A 20738-nucleotide genomic window follows, 5' to 3' on the forward strand; every position below is an offset into this window, starting at 1 on the left:
CCAAACTATACCAATGTACATCTCTTCGCTTATCTCAAATTTATCTCCCAACCCGACCTCTCCGCTCTTTACAAGATCTAGGTCTCTCATCCACACTCATTACTTGTTCTCATGCACGATTGCAGGACTTTCTTCGGGCTGCACCCACTCTGTGGAATGCCCTACCACGCACAATAAGCCTCTCCCCTAGTCTCCAAACCTTCAAACGTTCCCTGAAAACTCACCTCTTCAGGCTAGCTTACCACATTCCAGAACCGCTCACTCAACCTTCATAAGCTTTCCTATCTGATTATATCCCCACTGTACAGTCCGCACATATCCTCCACATATTTTCTCTTTCTTCACTTTCCCTTCTTTCTGACAAGGGTTCATCATTGCTGTGATGTGATATCATGCAACCCACCTAGAACCTTTGCAATCCAGTGGATAAATATGCAATAGTGCCTTTCCTTGTGTATCAATGCCTATTTCCCTATAGATTGTTAGCTTGTGAGCAGGGCCTTCCTACCTCTATGACTGTTTGTTTATTACATAGTTTTGTTTTATCATTGTGTCCAATTGTAACGCGCAACGGAATTTGCTGCGCTATAAAGGAAACTTAATAAATAAATAATTTAAAGAATAAATAAGTTACATTTTAACTTTGAAAACCATTTGACGTGGGGAAAAGACTAATATTAGAAAATAATAGCACATATACTGTACAAGTTAAAGCATACTGATTTTCTTAACAGTTTGATGAAGGGTTAGTTAATTGGATATGTAAATGAACCTGATATCATGCACAGTGATTGCACAGGCTAATGAGGATGTCTATCTCACTATCTGTTTTACAATTAGTGGGGGGAATCTATACTCAGTGATTGTCTTATCCTAATGTCAGTAATTAGACTTTCAGCTTGATGGGAATCATTAAAAGGAGCATTTTACCGTGGGGCTGATGTTCTACATAAAATCTTAAGTGTTATTCTCCAAAAACACATAACCATTAGCTGTCTGTCCGTCTGTCCGAGGCACTGCTGGGAAGAGTGGGTGATCAATTAGCAGGTATCACTAATTTCAGACACAACGTTGGATGAGCAGTATTGGATTGGCTATTAGCTGGTAAATGGCGCTCTTTTGTCCAAGTAAATGAATCTGCCAGTGAAAAGGACCAAATGAAGTCATTAAACATAATTACATGATAATTCTTCGTGTGATATACTGGCCGTATAATATATAGGCCAATTGGGTTGTTGCATGTTGGACTTTCAGAAGTTATTGGCCATTGTTATGTTAGCAAGTAATTAGTCTGTGTGTAGCAGCTATTCACACAAACCTACAATAGTATTGTGTAATTGGGTTTTATTGATGAAAACTTAAAGTGATATACAAATATACAGTATAAGTCAGACTTGATGCATATTGTATATAGGGGAGTTGTACTAAGCAGTGATAAAAGTGGAGAATTGAGCCAGTGGAGAAGTTGCCCATGGCAACCTATCAGATTTGATGTAACATTTATAATTTGCATACCATAAAAGTATACAGAGCAGCCGATTAGTTGCTATGGGCAACTTCTCCACTTTTATCACTGCTTAGTACATGTCCCCCTAAGTAACAGATGTACTGTACATATATCACGGAACCCGTCTTTCACTTCCTGTTGTGTCAGACACAGCCACAGGCAGGTGATGCAGTGCCTAGTTACTGTATGTAACCTGTACCAATATTTCCTTATTCTACAGGCAAGCCGGTCATGATAATTACAGAGTATATGGAGAATGGGTCCTTGGATTCCTTTTTAAAGGTAAGAAGACATTTGATTATTTGTGTATTGAATATATTGTTTGATGTAGCACAGTTTAGTATTCATGGTTTCACCTTGCTTTAATTCAGTGTGTTTTATAATCATTCATGGTCGGATAAACAATTCTTATACCACTTGGGAAGGAATATAAACAACATTGATCAAGTGGCCTAATGGGCTGTGATATGCCGTGCTCTGTGCTGGATTTATATCCTTGGGGTCTGTCGGCATTTAGCCTTGGTGTCCTTATACCTGCACCGTCCACCAGATCCACCTTTCATTACACAGAACAGGGCAGGAGAGTGTGATTTCCCTGAGGACTAAGGGGCCCAGTGCTCCCCAGACCAGCAATAAGTTATACCCTGGCCAACTGTGCAAACCATTTTGAGCAATGTCAGATGAATGATCCAGTTCAGAGAGCAGGGTGGGCTCCACTGCCTGAAGGAACTGTCCCTTACCTTAGGGAGGTGGGGCTGCCTTGTGTGTACCGGTCTGATAAAGGAGTCTTTCCACCCTGCTGTCTGTGAACTAAAGGCATCTCACAACCGGTTTAACTGAGGTAAGCAAATGGGATGGAGGCTCCTATAACAGACAGAGCAGAGGCCGCTGTGTTCCTGCCCCAACCAAGGTAGATGCCCAGTGTTCGATAAACTGGGCAGGACATTGTGCTTGTAGCCCTGTCACCCACCGGCCCTTCTATCACCCTCCCTGTCACCAGCTGCCTCCCCGTCACTCACTGCCTCTTCATCATCCTCTGCCTCCCCCTGCCTTATGCAGTCACCCTCTACCTCCCCTGGGTCACCCATTGCCATTGTAAACTTGGGTTGGGGCGGAGGAGGAGGATGCCAAACTATAATTTTGCACATGGGCCCATCAGTCACAAGTTCTGCCACTGCTCCATACAGATATAGCCACGCTCATTGTGGCTGCGCCTTGTCACACCCATGACTAGGTTGCTGTTATACGTGCGCACTCCGGCATGCGTGTGCATATATTCACACCCATGACCCATACGCATTGCATTGACGGGGCGCGGGTGCAAATAGGCACAGGCAGGTGCAGCTAGTCATTGCCGCGATGCATATGCACATGCGTACGCATTGCGTCAACAATGAGCCTGGCTACATCTGTATTTATTAAATTGGACACAGCAAATAGTGGAGACATCTACTGTGGGCTGCCCCCACTGCAGATATCTGCAGTCCAGTGACCTGCAGTCAGGGAAGGCAGAGCACCTGTCGTACTAGTTCCAGTATACTCCAGATTTTATACTAATACAAATGATTAGAATACTACAAAGACGATATTTATAACTTTATAAGTTTCATCTTTGTATTATTCTAATCATTTTTATATTTAAAACTCACAGAGCTTGTAGCGCTGTGCTGTAAATACAGGGACTGTAAGGAAGAGACCAGAGGTGAGGCAGCTATGAGCTCAGCCTCCCCTCTGTGATAGTCAGACATTGCCTGGAACTGGGGATGCACTGTGGCCAATAATACTGCATAACAAAGGGTAAGGGGAGGCAGCTACCTCACTGAGGGGCGTGCAGTGTCAGGTGACCTATCCTGGAAGTTCCCCAGCAGCTAACCAGGAGCAGGAAACATGAAGGAGCAGCTGATTGACAAAATTGCTAAAATGCAGGGGAACGTGCTGGAGAGTGGCTGCTGGGGCTGGGCAAGAGGGGCATAGGGCTAGCCCACTCCCCTCCTGTGGCCAACATACCCCCCTGCCATGGAGAAAATTGTGATTATTTATTGGTAAAAAAAAAGTATATACTGCTGCACCTGTGTATAGGCAGAGGCGGATTGGGCATAAGGTCAACAGGGAAGATTCCCGGCGGGCCGACGCACCCATGGGGCCTGTTTTGTTTGAGGACATGTGGTCCTATTTATAGAGATAATGAATAAAATGCCAAACAATTTGCATATATGAGAATCAGTGGCGGAACTAGGGAGCGGTGGGCCCAGGTGCGACAAAATGCTTTGCCCCCCCCCCCCCCCCCCCATCCCCTCCAAGTCCACCCCCTCACCCCTGGAGAGGATCTGGTGAGGGGAACCTGCTCAGGGCCAGGGAAATGGATACCTAGCAACAGTGCCGTAACTAGACATTTTAGCACTGTGTGCAAGAAACGGCATCTGAGCCCCACCCCTTCATGCAAAACAGGGGCAGTGCGCGACGTAGGCGCGCGCAAAAATACATAGTGGCGTGGCTTCGTGGGGAAGGGGTGTGGCCACAAAATAATACCAATTCATAAAAAGGTGCACAGTAGTCTCCATTATTAAAATTACGCCGCACAGTAGCACCAATACACCAGGTAGAGACCTTTTTACACCGGACAGATTCCTCGTTTTACACATTACGGCAGACAGCGTCCCCTTTTTACACATTACGGCAGACAGCGTGCACTTTTTACACATAACGGCAGACAGCGTGCACTTTTTACACATAACGGCAGACAGCGTGCCCTTGTTACACATAACGGCAGACAGCGTGCCCTTGTTACACATAACGGCAGACAGCGTGCCCTTGTTACACATAACGGCAGACAGCGTCCCCCTTTTTACACATTGCGGCAGGCGAAAGAAAGAAAGAATTATACTTACCCTCTCCGCTGGCTCAGGCTCCTCGGTGCAGCTTGACGATTCCCGGGCAGTAGAGAAGGAGGAGGAGGGAGGTGGAGGAGGGAGCCGCAGCAGCGCTGTGTTATTGGTGGAGGCGCTGCTGCTGCTGCCCCTCTGCTTCACTATAGGCTGTTCTCGGAAGACAGCCTATAGTGAAGCAGAGGGGCAGCAGCAGCAGCGCCTCAACCAGTAACAAAGCGCTGCTGCGGCTGCCTCCTCCACCTCCCTCCTCCTCCTTCCCCCGTACAACTGCTCCTCTCCTCTCCGGGCGGCTGTGCGCTGCGGGCAGCGGTTGCCCGCAGCACACAGCGGCATGTAATGAGTCAGTTTGACTCATTACATGCTTTGGGCCCCTGGACAGAGGCGGGCCCCAGTGCAACGCACTGGTTGCACTGGCGGTAGTTCCGCCTCTGATGAGAATGACTTTGCCACTTAGCCTGTGATTGCAGCTGATCTAGTGCACAGGTTCTCAAACTCTGTCCTCAGGACCCCACACGGTGCATGTTTTGCAGGTCTCTTCACAGAATCACACGTGACATAATTAGAGATGAGCGGGTTCGGTTTCTCTGAATCCGAACCCGCCGAACTTCAGCTTTTTTTACACGGGGCCGAGCAGGCTCTGATCCTCCCGCCTTGCTCGGTTAACCCGAGCGCGCCCGAACGTCATCATCCCGCTGTCGGATTCTCGCGAGGCTCGGATTCTATCGCGAGACTCGGATTCTATATAAGGACCCGCGCGTCGCCGCCATTTTTCACACGTGCATTGAGATTGATAGGGAGAGGACGTGGCTGGCGTCCTCTCCGTTTAGAGTGACTAATAGTACTAGAGAGAGAGAGAGAGAGAGAGACACAAATTTTGGGGAGCATAATATAGGAGGAGTACTACTTGCTGCTGATAGTGTGACCAGTGGCAGTGACCAGTGCCACCAGTTTAATGAATCCGTTCTCTGCCTGAAAAAAAAACGATACACAGTGTGACACAGTCACACATACCATATCTGTGCTCAGCCCAGTGTGCTGCATCATATACTGTATATCATTATCTGACTGCTGAGTGCTCACTGCAGTGCTCACACAGCTTAATTGTGGGGGAGATTGGGGAGCAGTTATAGCAGGAGTACATATTTTAAGTACAGTGCACACTTTTGCTGCCAGAGTGCCACTGCCAGTGTGACTGACCAGTGACCACTGACCACCAGTATTGTGATTGTCTGCTGACCACCAGTATATTGTGATTGTCTGCCTGAAAAAGTTAAACACTCGTCGTGTGGTGTTTTTATAAACGCATTCTGCAGACAGTGTCCAGCAGGTCCGTCATTACATAATATATACCTGTCCGGCTGCAGTACTAGTGTGATATATATATATATATATTTTAATTTTATCTCATTATCATCCAGTCTATATTAGCAGCAGACACAGTACGGTAGTCCACGGCTGTAGCTACCTCTGTGTCGGCAGTCGCTCGTCCATCCATAAGTATACTAGTATCCATCCATCTCCATTGTTTACCTGAGGTGCCTTTTAGTTGTGCCTATTAAAATATGGAGAACAAAAATGTTGAGGTTCCAAAATTAGGGAAAGATCAAGATCGACTTCCACCTCGTGCTGAAGCTGCTGCCACTAGTCATGGCCGAGATGATGAAATGCCAGCAACGTCGTCTGCCAAGGCCGATGCCCAATGTCATAGTACAGAGCATGTAAAATCCAAAACACCAAATATCAGTAAAAAAGGACTCAAAAATCTAAAATAAAATTGTCGGAGGAGAAGCGTAAACTTGCCAATATGCCATTTACCACACGGAGTGGCAAGGAACGGCTGAGGCCCTGGCCTATGTTCATGGCTAGTGGTTCAGCTTCACATGAGGATGGAAGCACTCAGCCTCTCGCTAGAAAAATGAAAAGACTCAAGCTGGCAAAAGCACCGCAAAGAACTGTGCGTTCTTCGAAATCACAAATCCACAAGGAGAGTCCAATTGTGTCGGTTGCGATGCCTGACCTTCCCAACACTGGACGTGAAGAGCATGCGCCTTCCACCATTTGCACGCCCCCTGCAAGTGCTGGAAGGAGCACCCGCAGTCCAGTTCCTGATAGTCAGATTGAAGATGTCAGTGTTGAAGTACACCAGGATGAGGAGGATATGGGTGTTGCTGGCGCTGGGGAGGAAATTGACAAGGAGGATTCTGATGGTGAGGTGGTTTGTTTAAGTCAGGCACCCGGGGAGACACCTGTTGTCCGTGGGAGGAATATGGCCGTTGACATGCCTGGTGAAAATACCAAAAAAATCAGCTCTGCGGTGTGGAAGTATTTCAACAGAAATGCGGACAACATTTGTCAAGCCGTGTGTTGCCTTTGTCAAGCTGTAATAAGTAGGGGTAAGGACGTTAACCACCTCGGAACATCCTCCCTTATACATCACCTGCAGCGCATTCATAATAAGTCAGTGAGAAGTTCAAAAACTTTGGGCGACAGCGGAAGCAGTCCACTGACCAGTAAATCCCTTCCTCTTGTAACCAAGCTCACGCAAACCACCCCACCAACTCCCTCAGTGTCAATTTCCTCCTTCCCCAGGAATGCCAATAGTCCTGCAGGCCATGTCACTGGCAATTCTGACGATTCCTCTCCTGCCTGGGATTCCTCCGATGCATCCTTGCGTGTAACGCCTACTGCTGCTGGCGCTGCTGTTGTTGCTGCTGGGAGTCGATGGTCATCCCAGAGGGGAAGTCGTAAGCCCACTTTTACTACTTCCACCAAGCAATTGACTGTCCAACAGTCCTTTGCGAGGAAGATGAAATATCACAGCAGTCATCCTGTTGCAAAGCGGATAACTGAGGCCTTGACAACTATGTTGGTGTTAGACGTGCGTCCGGTATCCGCCGTTAGTTCACAGGGAACTAGACAATTTCTTGAGGTAGTGTGCCCCCGTTACCAAATACCATCTAGGTTCCACTTCTCTAGGCAGGCGATACCGAGAATGTACACGGACGTCAGAAAAAGACTCACCAGTGTCCTAAAAATTGCAGTTGTACCCAATGTCCACTTAACCACGGACATGTGGACAAGTTGAGCAGGGCAGGGTCAGGACTATATGACTGTGACAGCCCACTGGGTAGATGTATGGACTCCCGCCGCAAGAACAGCAGCGGCGGCACCAGTAGCAGCATCTCGCAAACGCCAACTCTTTCCTAGGCAGGCTACGCTTTGTATCACCGGTTTCCAGAATACGCACACAGCTGAAAACCTCTTACGGCAACTGAGGAAGATCATCGCGGAATGGCTTACCCCAATTGGACTCTCCTGTGGATTTGTGGCATCGGACAACGCCAGCAATATTGTGTGTGCATTAAATATGGGCAAATTCCAGCACGTCCCATGTTTTGCACATACCTTGAATTTGGTGGTGCAGAATTATTTAAAAAACGACAGGGGCGTGCAAGAGATGCTGTCGGTGGCCAGAAAAATTGCGGGACACTTTCGGCGTACAGGCACCACGTACAGAAGACTGGAGCAACACCAAAAACGCCTGAACCTGCCCTGCCATCATCTGAAGCAAGAAGTGGTAACGAGGTGGAATTCAACCCTATATATGCTTCAGAGGTTGGAGGAGCAGCAAAAGGCCATTCAAGCCTATACAATTCAGCACGATATAGGAGGTGGAATGCACCTGTCTCAAGCGCAGTGGAGAATGATTTCAACGTTGTGCAAGGTTCTGCTGCCCTTTGAACTTGCCACACGTGAAGTCAGTTCAGACACTGCCAGCCTGAGTCAGGTCATTCCCCTCATCAGGCTTTTGCAGAAGAAGCTGGAGACATTGAAGGAGGAGCTAACACGGAGCGATTCCGCTAGGCATGTGGGACTTGTGGATGGAGCCCTTAATTCGCTTAACAAGGATTCACGGGTGGTCAATCTGTTGAAATCAGAGCACTACATTTTAGCCACCGTGCTCGATCCTAGATTTAAAACCTACCTTGGATCTCTCTTTCCGGCAGACACAAGTCTGCTGGGGTTCAAAGACCTGCTGGTGAGAAAATTGTCAAGTCAAGCGGAACGTGACCTGTCAACATCTCCTCCTTCACATTCTCCCGCAACTGTGGGTGCGAGGAAAAGGCTCAGAATTCCGAGCCCACCCGCTGGCGGTGATGCAGGGCAGTCTGGAGCGACTGCTGATGCTGACATCTGGTCCGGACTGAAGGACCTGACAACGATTACGGACATGTCGTCTACTGTCACTGCATATGATTCTCTCCCCATTGAATGAATGGTGGAGGATTATATGAGTGACCGCATCCAAGTAGGCACGTCAGACAGTCCGTACTTATACTGGCAGGAAAAAGAGGCAATTTGGAGGCCCTTGCACAAACTGGCTTTATTCTACCTAAGTTGCCCTCCCACAAGTGTGTACTCCGAAAGAGTGTTTAGTGCCGCCGCTCACCTTGTCAGCAATCGGCGTACGAGGTTACTTCCAGAAAATGTGGAGAAGATGATGTTCATTAAAATGAATTATAATCAATTCCTCCGTGGAGACATTGACCAGCAGCAATTGCCTCCACAAAGTACAAAGGGAGCTGAGATGGTGGATTCCAGTGGGGACGAATTGATAATCTGTGAGGAGGGGGATGTACACGGTGATATATCGGAGGATGATGATGAGGTGGACATCTTGCCTCTGTAGAGCCAGTTTGTGCAAGGAGAGATTAATTGCTTCTTTTTTGGTGGGGGTCCAAACCAACCCGTCATTTCAGTCACAGTCGTGTGGCAGACCCTGTCACTGAAATGATGGGTTGGTTAAAGTGTGCATGTCCTGTTTATACAACATAAGGGTGGGTGGGAGGGCCCAAGGACAATTCCATCTTGCACCTCTTTTTTCTTTCATTTTTCTTTGCGTCATGTGCTGTTTGGGGAGTGTTTTTTGGAAGGGCCATCCTGCGTGACACTGCAGTGCCACTCCTAGATGGGCCAGGTGTTTGTGTCGGCCACTAGGGTCGCTTAGCTTACTCACACAGCTACCTCATTGCGCCTCTTTTTTTCTTTGCGTCATGTGCTGTTTGGGGAGTGTTTTTTGGAAGGGCCATCCTGCGTGACACTGCAGTGCCACTCCTAGATGGGCCAGGTGTTTGTGTCGGCCACTAGGGTCGCTTAGCTTACTCACACAGCTACCTCATTGCGCCTCTTTTTTTCTTTGCGTCATGTGCTGTTTGGGGAGTGTTTTTTGGAAGGGCCATCCTGCGTGACACTGCAGTGCCACTCCTAGATGGGCCAGGTGTTTGTGTCGGCCACTAGGGTTGCTTAGCTTAGTCATCCAGCGACCTCGGTGCAAATTTTAGGACTAAAAATAATATTGTGAGGTGTGAGGTATTCAGAATAGACTGAAAATGAGTGGAAATTATGGTTTTTGAGGTTAATAATACTTTGGGATCAAAATGACCCCCAAATTCTATGATTTAAGCTGTTTTTTAGTGTTTTTTGAAAAAAACACCCGAATCCAAAACACACCCGAATCCGACAAAAAAAATTCGGTGAGGTTTTGCCAAAACGCGGTCGAACCCAAAACACGGCCGCGGAACCAAACCCAAAACCAAAACACAAAACCCGAAAAATTTCAAGTGCACATCTCTAGACATAATTAGCTCCACCTGTGGGCCTTTTAAATGTGTCAGTGAGTAATTAATACACCTGTGCACCTGCTGGGTTACCTGCAAAGCATGCACTGTGTGGGGTCCTGAGGACCGAGTTTGAGAACCACTGATCTAGTGTATGCTCTGTCTGCCTGCTTGGTTGACATATAAGATTGAGTGAATAGTGATTGGGATTAGCGGTTGGTGTAATAAGCAAGAAAATATATCTTTCTAAAGAATGATATAGTTTCCTAAATTCTGAAGGTGTATCATATAATGTGCTCATAATATTTAATTTTATTTCCTTTTAACTTCCCCCTGATGCTGGACATGCCCACTATCTGGAAAGTCTTGGGGGAGGGTGCTGCTGCCATGGCCCATGGCTAGACCTTACACATCTGGTGCTGCCCAAGTGGGGCCACTAGTACAAATTTTTCCAGGGCCGCTTTTTGTTCCCAATCCGCCCCTGTGTATAGGTATGTGTGTAACTCTGGCTCTGATACTAACCAGTGCCTCTGCAGCCATTGACCTCAGCGCACTTCACTTCTGCAGTCCCTATAGAGTTCATATGCATCAAGCTCTGGAAAGCATAACTTTCCAGAGCTTCTGCCTGATACGCAACGCCATCTATAGATGCTGCCTATAGAGGCCTATGGGCACCCCATAATGAGAAGCCCCAGATGACTGTGTATGCCAGCCACCCTACAGTTTTAGTAACCTCAGTATACCTCAAAACTGAGTGTTGGAAGCTATTATTATAGTAATAAAACTGCTGTGTTGATTCCATTTTAACAACGCATAGTGTGAGTGACTGTCACTTTTACAGTATGTGGGTATATAGCACCTTGTCCTGTAATAGGTGGCAGCATAGCTGGCACAAGCCCTGGAGTCACCATAAGATCGCTGAATCTTACCTTGGGAGGTGGGAAGTGAGGGTGGCATCAGCTCATAAGACTGGGACTGTGACAATGGTGTCCGGTTGGTAGGTCAACATGGTTTAAGTCGACAGTCAATAGGTCGACCACTATTGGTCTACATATGAAAACGGTCAACACATTAAAATAGTCAACACTGGTCCCAGGGCCGGTGCAAGGATTCTTAAAACCCTAGGCAAACTGTCTGCCTACTGCCCCCCTCCCCCCCACCACACACACACACACACACACCCCAATACCCACCTTCCAGCTGCTGTTGTCGAATAGGGAAACACCCCGCTGGGATCCTGAACGGACGTTTTGTAGGGCTGCACTCAGGTAAGCAGCAGGGGGGGTTAGATATAGGCTGTGGGAGGAGGGGGGGTTAGGTTTAGGCACTACAAGGGAGGGATAGGCTGCGGATCTAGGTTTAGGCTGTCGCCAGGGAGGGTTAGAGGGGTATTGGGGGGAAGGTAAGTATAATTACCTAGCCCCTTGCAGGATTCTAAGTATCGGGATGCCGCGGTCAGTCTTCTGACCGCCGGCATACCAAATGCCGGCATATCATATTATATATATATATATATATATATATATATATATATATTATACATATACACACTGTGTGTGTGTGTGTGTGTGTGTGTGTGTGTGTGTGTGTGTGTGTGTATATATTATATATATATATATATATATATATACACACACATATATACACACACTGTATATATATGTATACATACATACATACATACATACATACATACATACACACACACGGTATAGAGAGAGACATATATATAGGGAGTCGGGACATGTAGGTACAGTCAGTGTGCTGCATACTAGTGAAGAACAGCAGCCAGCAGCAACGGCACTGGTAGTAGGATTAGTTGTCACCCTGAACTCACCCAGCCGTACCGCCGCTTCCTTTAAACTTCTCTGTGGCGTGGCGGCAGCAATGAAGCATAGACCTGATTTCACGCAATGCGACTTCACATTGTGCGGGGGGGGGGGGGGGGGGAGGAGCACCAACACTCTATGCAGGGCAGGGAGCTCAAGTTGCTCTGAACCAGGCGTCCAAATGGGCAAGTTGCGATCGGTGGGCGGAGCTTCCTACAGGTCAGGGGTGGCGCTTCCGACGGCCACTTGCACTGCAGGCAATGCAGCCAGCAGGAATAAAAGAGCAAGCTGCGGGATCCCCGGGGGGTTGCGCCTCTTAGTAACTGCGGCAGCAAGTTACGGGGCGGGTGGGACAGCCCAGTGAAGGGATTTATGTTGCACTGTCCTCTTTTTGAAGGGGAAGAAGCCATTTTTATACCTGTCAGTCACAGCAGGTCGCCCCCTCAGGTCCCGGCGCTCATAAGCAACTGCCTAAAGCTGCCTAATGAAAGCGCCGGCTCTGACTGGTCCTGTCGACACATTAAAATGTCAACATAACTTTTTTTAGAAAAAAAAATATTTTTTAATTTTTAAAACTTTACCACCCACGTTGTCTACGATTAGATATAGGAACATTGCCTGCAGCCGCAAGGGGACACTGTGCACTAATTGGGGTTCCTGGTCATGTTACACAAAAAATGACACCGACAAAAATAAAAAAAGGACATGTTGACCTTTTTATGTGTCGACCTGCCTCACGCCGACCATTTTAATGTGTCATGCCTTTTCCCAGGTTGACCATGTCAATGTCGACCGTCGACCTAATCCATGTTTTTTTGTTAATCCATAACTGAGACATTGTGGAGCAGCAGAATATACGCAGCCAGTTACCACCTGCTTCTCCTTCACGTTAGTGGTCTCTTCCCTCTGTGTGGATACATTAAAAACACCAAAAGAGGAACATCATCACCTAGTGTGTTTGGAGTCTCCTAACCATTAGTTCCATAGCCGGCAGCCACCTAGGCTCGCCTAATAGTACCCTCTCCCTGTGTGCCACTACACCACTGTGCCACATGTACAGTGCAACTTCACTGTTATAGCGAGAAGTTTGGACAAACTTTATTTATAACTTTAGGACTGGATCATTTTACATCCACTTAAGTTAAAAGAGAACTCCATTAGTAATCATGCAATCCAGAAGCAGGTCTGAGCTTTAATCAGGGACAATGAAATGTCTGAAGGACACAGAAAACTCTACCGTAGCTGCTGCCTCAGCATATAGCGACAAGATTTTGCTAATGTTATTATAGAGGCAAGGTATGCCTATAATGAGTGTTTAATTACCCACTTAGGTCTATTTTAGATGTACTTTATGTTAAAATCCTGCAATATCGTTTGCATTGTAAAGACGTGTGACCCCTTTCCATTTTAAGATGTGTCCCTCGTGGCTCACTGAACACAATTGCGTAATATTTGCATTACATATGCAAAATATTCAGCTCCTCAGTTTCTAAATACATTTACTATAAATAAGTGCATTCTGAACACTCATAATTAATCATCTCTACACAAAAAGTGGTCACTTAGAAAAATGAGAAAACGGTGTTTCTGCAGCCTACATAGGAGTCTGATACAAAGATGGACACATGATTGATGTAACCTACAATTGGGAATCTGCGGCCGGGCAAGGTTCATTCTACACATGCGCAAAACAGGCCTTGCGATGTTGCCCATAGTTCCCCTCTGCCGCTATCTGATTGACAGGTAGTGGCGTTAAGAAAGTGGGGAGGGTGCGAGGGACGCCTGAGTTCCTGGAAACGGGGGGGGGGGGGGGGGGGGGTTACTCTGCTTTCTTGGGCGGGGCTGCCAAGGGTAGCATGGTGGCTATGTTACATTTCTTAGTGGTTGTCTTTGCCCATCAAGATGGACATGCTGCAGAATTTTGTCCCGTTATGATGGGTAAAGCTGACTAAGGATGTAATAAAAAGAAAATGCGGGCTAAGATCAAAAACTGCGTGTTTTGAGCTGGACGCATTTCGCATATGTACCATGTTCCAGAATGAGACACTTTCTGTAGCTTGGACCTGGTTGGCCATGCTATCTTTAGAAGGCGTTGCCTAATGGAAGCCTATGGGATTCTTTTTGCATTCCTAAGTGACCAATGGGATTCCTCCTAGTGTTTCCTGCGGCACATGATGTACTTGTCCATGTCATAATAGGATCTCAGAAGTTCCATGCCACCATATCACTCAATTTTCCTTTGTTTCCAGTGTCAAGTTTGGCGATTTCACTAGCCCCAAGACGTGTTTCTTCTTGTGTTGCTTTTAATTGTGTAGCTTTAATAACATTTGATTTTTTTCCCTCTTATCCTCCTCTAGCAAAGACTGAAATCCAGCTTAATGCTAAAATCAATTCCTAGTAATTAGCTCTCTATCCGTTCATGTCCTCCCCTTAAATTTCCTGCAGAAGAGAGACACAGGGTTTGTCAAATCCCCTTTGTTACCTCAGGCAGTTTAAGATTTAGAGATAGTGAAATAATAGAAGTGTTTGCTACAGGTGGTTAATCAAATAGAAATTAAAGCAGGGCGTCTCATCATCTTGTCATTGACAAAAACTAAAACACACATTATGGGGCTGATACAGAGATGAACGCAAGCCGGCCAAAATCGCTTCACATTGTGTACGTTTGGCCAATCATAAGGTGGGGAAAATAAAAAAACTAATGATGTCACATAAAGCCCTTTACATGGAACCCAGCTGTTTGTGTTGTGTGATTTTGTACTGACTACAACTGGCCTTGAATTGAACCATAATCGCTCAGATCTGGGCGATATGCAAAAATTCTGAACGCTTATCATTTAGTGTACAGTATTTACATAAACAATAATAATTCAAAACTTGAAAATGGCAAAACAAACCTGTGTGGTCAGATTGTCTCCATTATTGTTTAGTCTGTGGGCAGCAATAGAACTGACGCATTGTCTATGTCATTGTCTCAGCCGCGCCGAGCGTCTTATTCACTCAAACTGTGCATATTATTTGCATAAATAAAAGAACTGGAAGTGACAAAACTACATAGCTAGACTGCACTGATCAGTTTGATGTGCCACACTTGTACATCTGTGTCACGGATACTAGGCTTCTCTGTGTGCGCATGCGCAGGAGGTACATGGAATGAGGTATACAGAGACAAAAGGAAATGTATATAGATTTATAAATGCAAACTAACAGAATCCATAGGCATAAACGGTGTTATCAGCAGATAAGAGACCAGGTATGTAAGCGAGTAGCTGTGAACATGCAGGATACCAGAGTGCTGGGAGAATGCAGGCCAGCTACTCTGTTACTTGTAGTTACCATGAATAGACCATAGTGAAGAACTGGGACAAAGCAGGTCAGCTATGCAGGATAGCAGGGTACTTGGAGAATGCAGGCCAGCTACTCAGTAGTCCATTAACGATGAGCTGAGAGAATGCAGGTCAGCTATGCAGGATAGCAGAGTACTGGGAGAATGCAGGTCAGCTATACAGGTTACCCGAGTACTGTGAGAATGCAGGCCAGCTACTCAGTTGTTCCTTAACGATGAGCTGAGAGAATGCCGGTTACCTGAGTACTGGGAGAATGCAGGCCAGCTACTCAGCAGTTCCTTAACGATGAGCTGAGAGAATGCAGCCTCAAAGGTAGACTTGATGAACTGGCACAGGAGTGCTTGTGAACAGAGGATAAATAGCAGCTTCCCAGGTGCAAACCACAGCTGCACATAACTAGGTAATCAACGCTGCCAGGTCACAGAGTGGGAACTGCTAGACAGACCAGGAGGCAGAGAGTGACACCTAGAGGCAGAAAGGATATATGGCACGGATCATGACAGTACCCCCCTCCTCAAGGGCGGATTCCAGACGCTCCACAAATTGTTTCTTCTTCTTTCTCCTCTTCTTAGAACCTTAAGTCCTCTTAGATGTTGTCCGTAATTTTTCAGAGGAGAAGACATTGCTTGAATATATAGGACCCCCAATTGCGAACCCTGAATCGTCCAGAAATTCACTTTCAGAGTCAGAGTCCAATTCCAATGACAGTAATGACCACTTACTTTCTTGGATGGCATTAGGAGCAGGCGGTGTATTTGCAGAAACTGAACTTATCAAGTGGTTAGTGGAAACCTCTAGTGAGGCATAACCAATTCTCAGAGGTAGCTGTGAATGCTGTCCAGACTTTGAGGGCTTAGAACTATGGAAACTAGGTGAAGTGGTAGAAGTAGACAGATGCCTGGAACACTGTGTAGCTGGCAGACATTTAGATGTCTGGATATCAGATGGGCGTCCAGAGGAGTGAGCAACAGATGAATTCTTGGAGGAATGAGTATAATGCTTAGATGTCCCTTCATGGGCTGACTTTGGACCAAACCTTTTACATACAGCTTCACTAAAAGTCAGTAAATTCTGGATTCGTGGATCGTTGGATTCAAAGAGTGGATAAACCCACTCTAAGGCTTCTCCTTTGAAAGACAGGTAGAGATATTTAACGACATTGGCAGGAGTAATACCACATGAAGGATTGGCTTCCATCATAGTCAGATACTGGTCAACCAGTCTCTGTTATGGAGTTAGATCTCCAGTGAAATAAATGAAAGATCGGTCACCAGTTAGAGACTTGGAAGATGGTCTTGAAGACTCCGGCAGAACAGCAGACTCAGACGACCTTAAAATGGCCCCGGCTGGGCAGAAACCTCGGATGGTCCCGGCTGGGCAGAAACCTCGGATGGTCCCAGCTGGGCAGAAACCTCGGATGGTCCCAGCTGGGCAGAAACCCGAAGGCAAGGGCAGACGAAACCTCATGCCTGAAGGCAAGGGCAGACAAAACCTCATGCCTGAAGGCAAGGGCAGACAAAACCTCATGCCTGAAGGCAAGGGCAGACGAAACCTCAGGCCCAGAAGCCAGGGCAGTAACACAAGGCGGCAGACTGGTTGCAGCATTCACAGGATTTAAGAGAGCACTAGAAACGCCCTCCTGGAACAAGATGCTTCCTAGGTCCCTCCAAGTCTCCTCCTGAGGCATGCTACATGGAGACTCTGGCAAAACTGAAGCACTAGCAACTTTTCCTAGGTCTGTGCCCATAGTGACCTCTCCTGGGTTTATGATTGTTCCGTCGGACGATGACTCTGGCTGGGCAGCTCTGTGAAGATGGTCCCTCCATGGAACCGGCAAGGTTGGACACCCCTCCTGGGGCTGGACACTTGAAACCCCTTCCTGGGGCTGGCCACTCGGAAGCTCCCTCTCGGGCTGGACACTCGGAAGCCCCCTCTCGGGCTGGACCCTCGGAAGCCCCCTCTCGGGCTGCAGACACTGAACCTTTCTTGGGTTTGCGGGTGGGACAAAACTGAATGAAATGTCCAGACCCACCGCAATAAAAGCAGAGTTTGTTAACCCTTCTATGGCTTCTCTCAGCTTCAGAAAGACTGGGTCGTGGGAAGCTCCAAAACTTGCCTTTGCTTGATACAGGGTAGCTATGTTCAAAATCAAGAACTTCAGATTAACAATTCTTCCTTTTACCTGAAGACAGTTTGATAGATTTTGGCAGAGTGGATAATATCTCAGAAGACAGAGCTTGTAAATTACCATATATACTTGAGTATAAGTCGACCCTAATATAAGCCGAGGCACCTAATTTTACCACAAAAACCTGGGAAAACGTATTGACTCGAGTATAAGCCTAGGGTGGGAAATGCAGCTCTAGCCGTACACAGCCCTAAGTGCCAGATATGCCCTCATACTGCCAGATATGCCCCCACAGTGCCAGATATGCCCTCATACTGCCAGATATGCCCCCACAGTGCCAGATATGCCCCCACAGTGCCTGATGTGCCAGATATGCCCTCATGCTGCCAAATATGCCCCACAGTGTCAGATGTGCAAGATATGCCCTCATGCTGCCAGATATGCCCTCATGCTGCTGCCAGATGTGCCCCTCATGCTGCTGCCAGATGTGCCCCTCATGCTGCTGCCAGATGTGCCCCCTCCCCAAGTGCCAAATATGCTCCCCCAGTGCTGTTACCTACCCTCAGTCGATCCCGCGCTGTCTTCTGAAGGAGGGACACGGAGCGCACAGCGCGCGGCTCTCCTGTGTCCCTCCTGCATCTCCGGCGGCCGCGGCGGGTCTATTAAAGGAAGTGCCGGTTCATAATCAGAGGTCACGAACGGGTACTTCCTTTAATAGACCCGCCGGAGATGCAGGAAAGACACAGGAGAGCCGCGCCCTGTGCGCTCCGTGTCCCTCCTTCACACTGCACTCCCTGTCACTGTGCACTGACTCGAGTATAAGCCGAGGTGGCTTTTTCAGCACAAAAAAAAAGTGCTGAAAAAGTCGGCTTATACTCGAGTATATCAGTTTCATCCTGAAATCTGCCAGAAATGTAGGGTCCAGAAAAGGCATTAACTCAGGAGGCATACAACTAACTAGTGATGTAGCCATTTTCCTGAAGTCCTGAATAACCTCAAAACTTCGGCACACGTTTTATGACCAGTTCATACTGTCACGGATACTAGGCTTCTCTGTGTGCGCGTGCGCAGGAGGTACATGAAATGAGGTATACAGAGACAAAAGGAAATGTATATAGATTTATAAATGCAAACTAACAGAATCCATAGGCATAAACTGTGTTATCAACAGATACGAGACCAGGTATGTAAGCGAGTAGCTGTGAACATGCAGGATACCAGAGTGCTAGGAGAATGCAGGCCAGCTACTCTGTCACTTGTAGTTACCATGAATAGACCATAGTGAAGAACTGGGACAAAGCAGGTCAGCTATGCAGGATAGCAGGGTACTGGGAGAATGCAGGTCAGCTATACAGGTTACCTGAGTACTGGGAGAATGCAGGCCAGCTATGCAGGATAGCAGAGTCCTGGGAGAATGCAGGCCAGATACTCAGTAGTCCATTAACGATGAGCTGAGAGAATGCAGGTCAGCTATGCAGGATAGCAGAGTACTGGGGGAATGCAGGTCAGCTATAAAGGTTACCAGAGTACTGTGAGAATGCAGGCCAGCTACTCAGTAGTACCTTAACGATGAGCTGAGAGAATGCAGGTTACCTGAGTACTGGGAGAATGGAGGCCAGCTACTCAGTAGTACCTTAACGATGAGCTGAGAGAATGCAGGTTACCTGAGTACTGGGAGAATGCAGGCCAGCTACTCAGCAGTTCCTTAACGATGAGCTGATAGAATGCAGGTTACCTGAGTAGTAGTACTGGGAGAATGCAGGCCAGCTACTCAGTTGTTCCTTAACGATGAGCTGAGAGAATGCAGGTTACCTGAGTACTGGGAGAATGCAGGCCAGCTACTCAGCAGTTCCTTAACAATGAGCTGAGAGAATGCAGGTTACCTGAGTACTGGGAGAATGCAGGCCAGCTACTCAGTAGTTCCTTTACGATGAGCTGATAGAATGCAGGTTACCTGAGTACTGGGAGAATGCAGGCCAGCTACTCAGTAGTTCCTTAACGATGAGCTGAGAGATTGCAGCCTCAAAGGTAGACTTGATGAACTGGCACAGGAGTGCTTGTGAACATAGCCAGATTAAGAGGGGGATGCAGGGCATACTGTACCCCGGGGCCCCCTCTGTCAGTGGGCCCCCTGGCCGGAGAACACAGTGACATCACTAGCTTTCCTTCTTGTGCAGTAGCTGAACCAGGCAGCAAGAATGTGTGCAGGACAGTATGCATTGCAGGCAGAGGCACAGGAGTATCAGGTTTTTGAGCTACCGATGGAGCTTCCTGACCAGAGGAGAAATAGAAGGGTGGAGAGAGCTGTAAGTGACCAAGGGATCCCAGCTTCTCCTCCTCCCTGCCTAGGTCCTTTGTAACCAGTTATGTACTGTAATGAGTGCATTTGGGTCTAGAGACACACACAGAGAGTCCTCCTAATTCCTGTCCAAGTGTGTAAGTAGTACAGAGGCTGCTGCTATTCTACATGGGACACCATAGGCATAGATGATAGATTTTATTTTCTATGTGTATTTTAAGGTTGTTTAAGTTGTCTTTGTTCCACTACAAGAAAACTTTATAAAATAGTTGTCTCTCAATTAGGTGGAGCTTTAAACAGTACTATTCATTTAAATCTATATACACCATTGATCTAAATTTTATTTAAACAATCCATACCTCCCAACAGGAACCATTCCAGGAGGTACAATATGCTCTCTACCTGGACTTCCCTCTTAATTTATGATTGCAATCACCTGTGTTGAAACGCCTTTCTTATAAATTAAATATTTCAACACAGGTGACACCAATCATATAAGAGGGAAGTCCAGGTAAAGAGCATTTTGCCCCTACTGGAATGGGTCATATTGGGAGGTGTGCACTATCTAATATACACCCCTCCCCCCTTCCACCAGGGCCCCCCTGTTTTAAGTGCCCCGGGAACCCCTAAGGCTTAATCCGGCTCTGCTTGTGAACAGAGGATAAATAGCAGCTTCCCAGGTGCAAACCACAGCTGCACATAACCAGGTAATCAACGCTGCCAGGTCACAGAGTGGGAACTGCTAGACAGACCAGGAGGCAGAGAGTGACACCTAGAGGCAGAAAGGATATATGGCACGGATCATGACACATCTGTGTGTGTCTGAATCTGTATACGAAGTGCTACGATGCAGCAGCTGCAGCTTTTCCCTCACACTAAGGGGGAGATGTACTAAGCAGTGAAAAGAGTGGAGAAGTGAGTCAGTGGAAATATTGCCCACGGCAGCCAATCAGCTGCTCTGTATGATTTTATAGTATGCAAATTGTAAATGTTACTTCAATGCTGATTGGCTGCCATGGGCAACTTCTCCACTGGCTCACTTCTCCACTCTTTTCATTGCTTAGTACATCTCCCCCTAAGGCTCAGGGTCGGATTATGCCCTCGGGGGGCCCATGGCACCCA

The 20738-nt window shown here is 47.1% G+C and overlaps 1 protein-coding gene across 2 annotated transcripts in view; it reads left to right on the forward strand.

Annotated features, from left to right (window-relative positions):
- LOC134909087 (ephrin type-A receptor 3-like) overlaps nucleotides 1–20738 on the forward strand; it is a 317153-nt gene that overhangs the window by 264939 nt on the left and 31476 nt on the right. For both annotated transcript variants that reach the window (XM_063915519.1, XM_063915520.1), the window contains one exon: nucleotides 1728–1789. In XM_063915519.1, coding sequence (XP_063771589.1) covers nucleotides 1728–1789 — 62 coding nt within the window. The remainder of the gene's footprint in view (nucleotides 1–1727; nucleotides 1790–20738) is intronic.

This window comes from Pseudophryne corroboree, chromosome 4, assembly GCF_028390025.1.
Source record: "Pseudophryne corroboree isolate aPseCor3 chromosome 4, aPseCor3.hap2, whole genome shotgun sequence".
Taxonomy (NCBI): Eukaryota; Metazoa; Chordata; class Amphibia; order Anura; family Myobatrachidae; genus Pseudophryne; species Pseudophryne corroboree.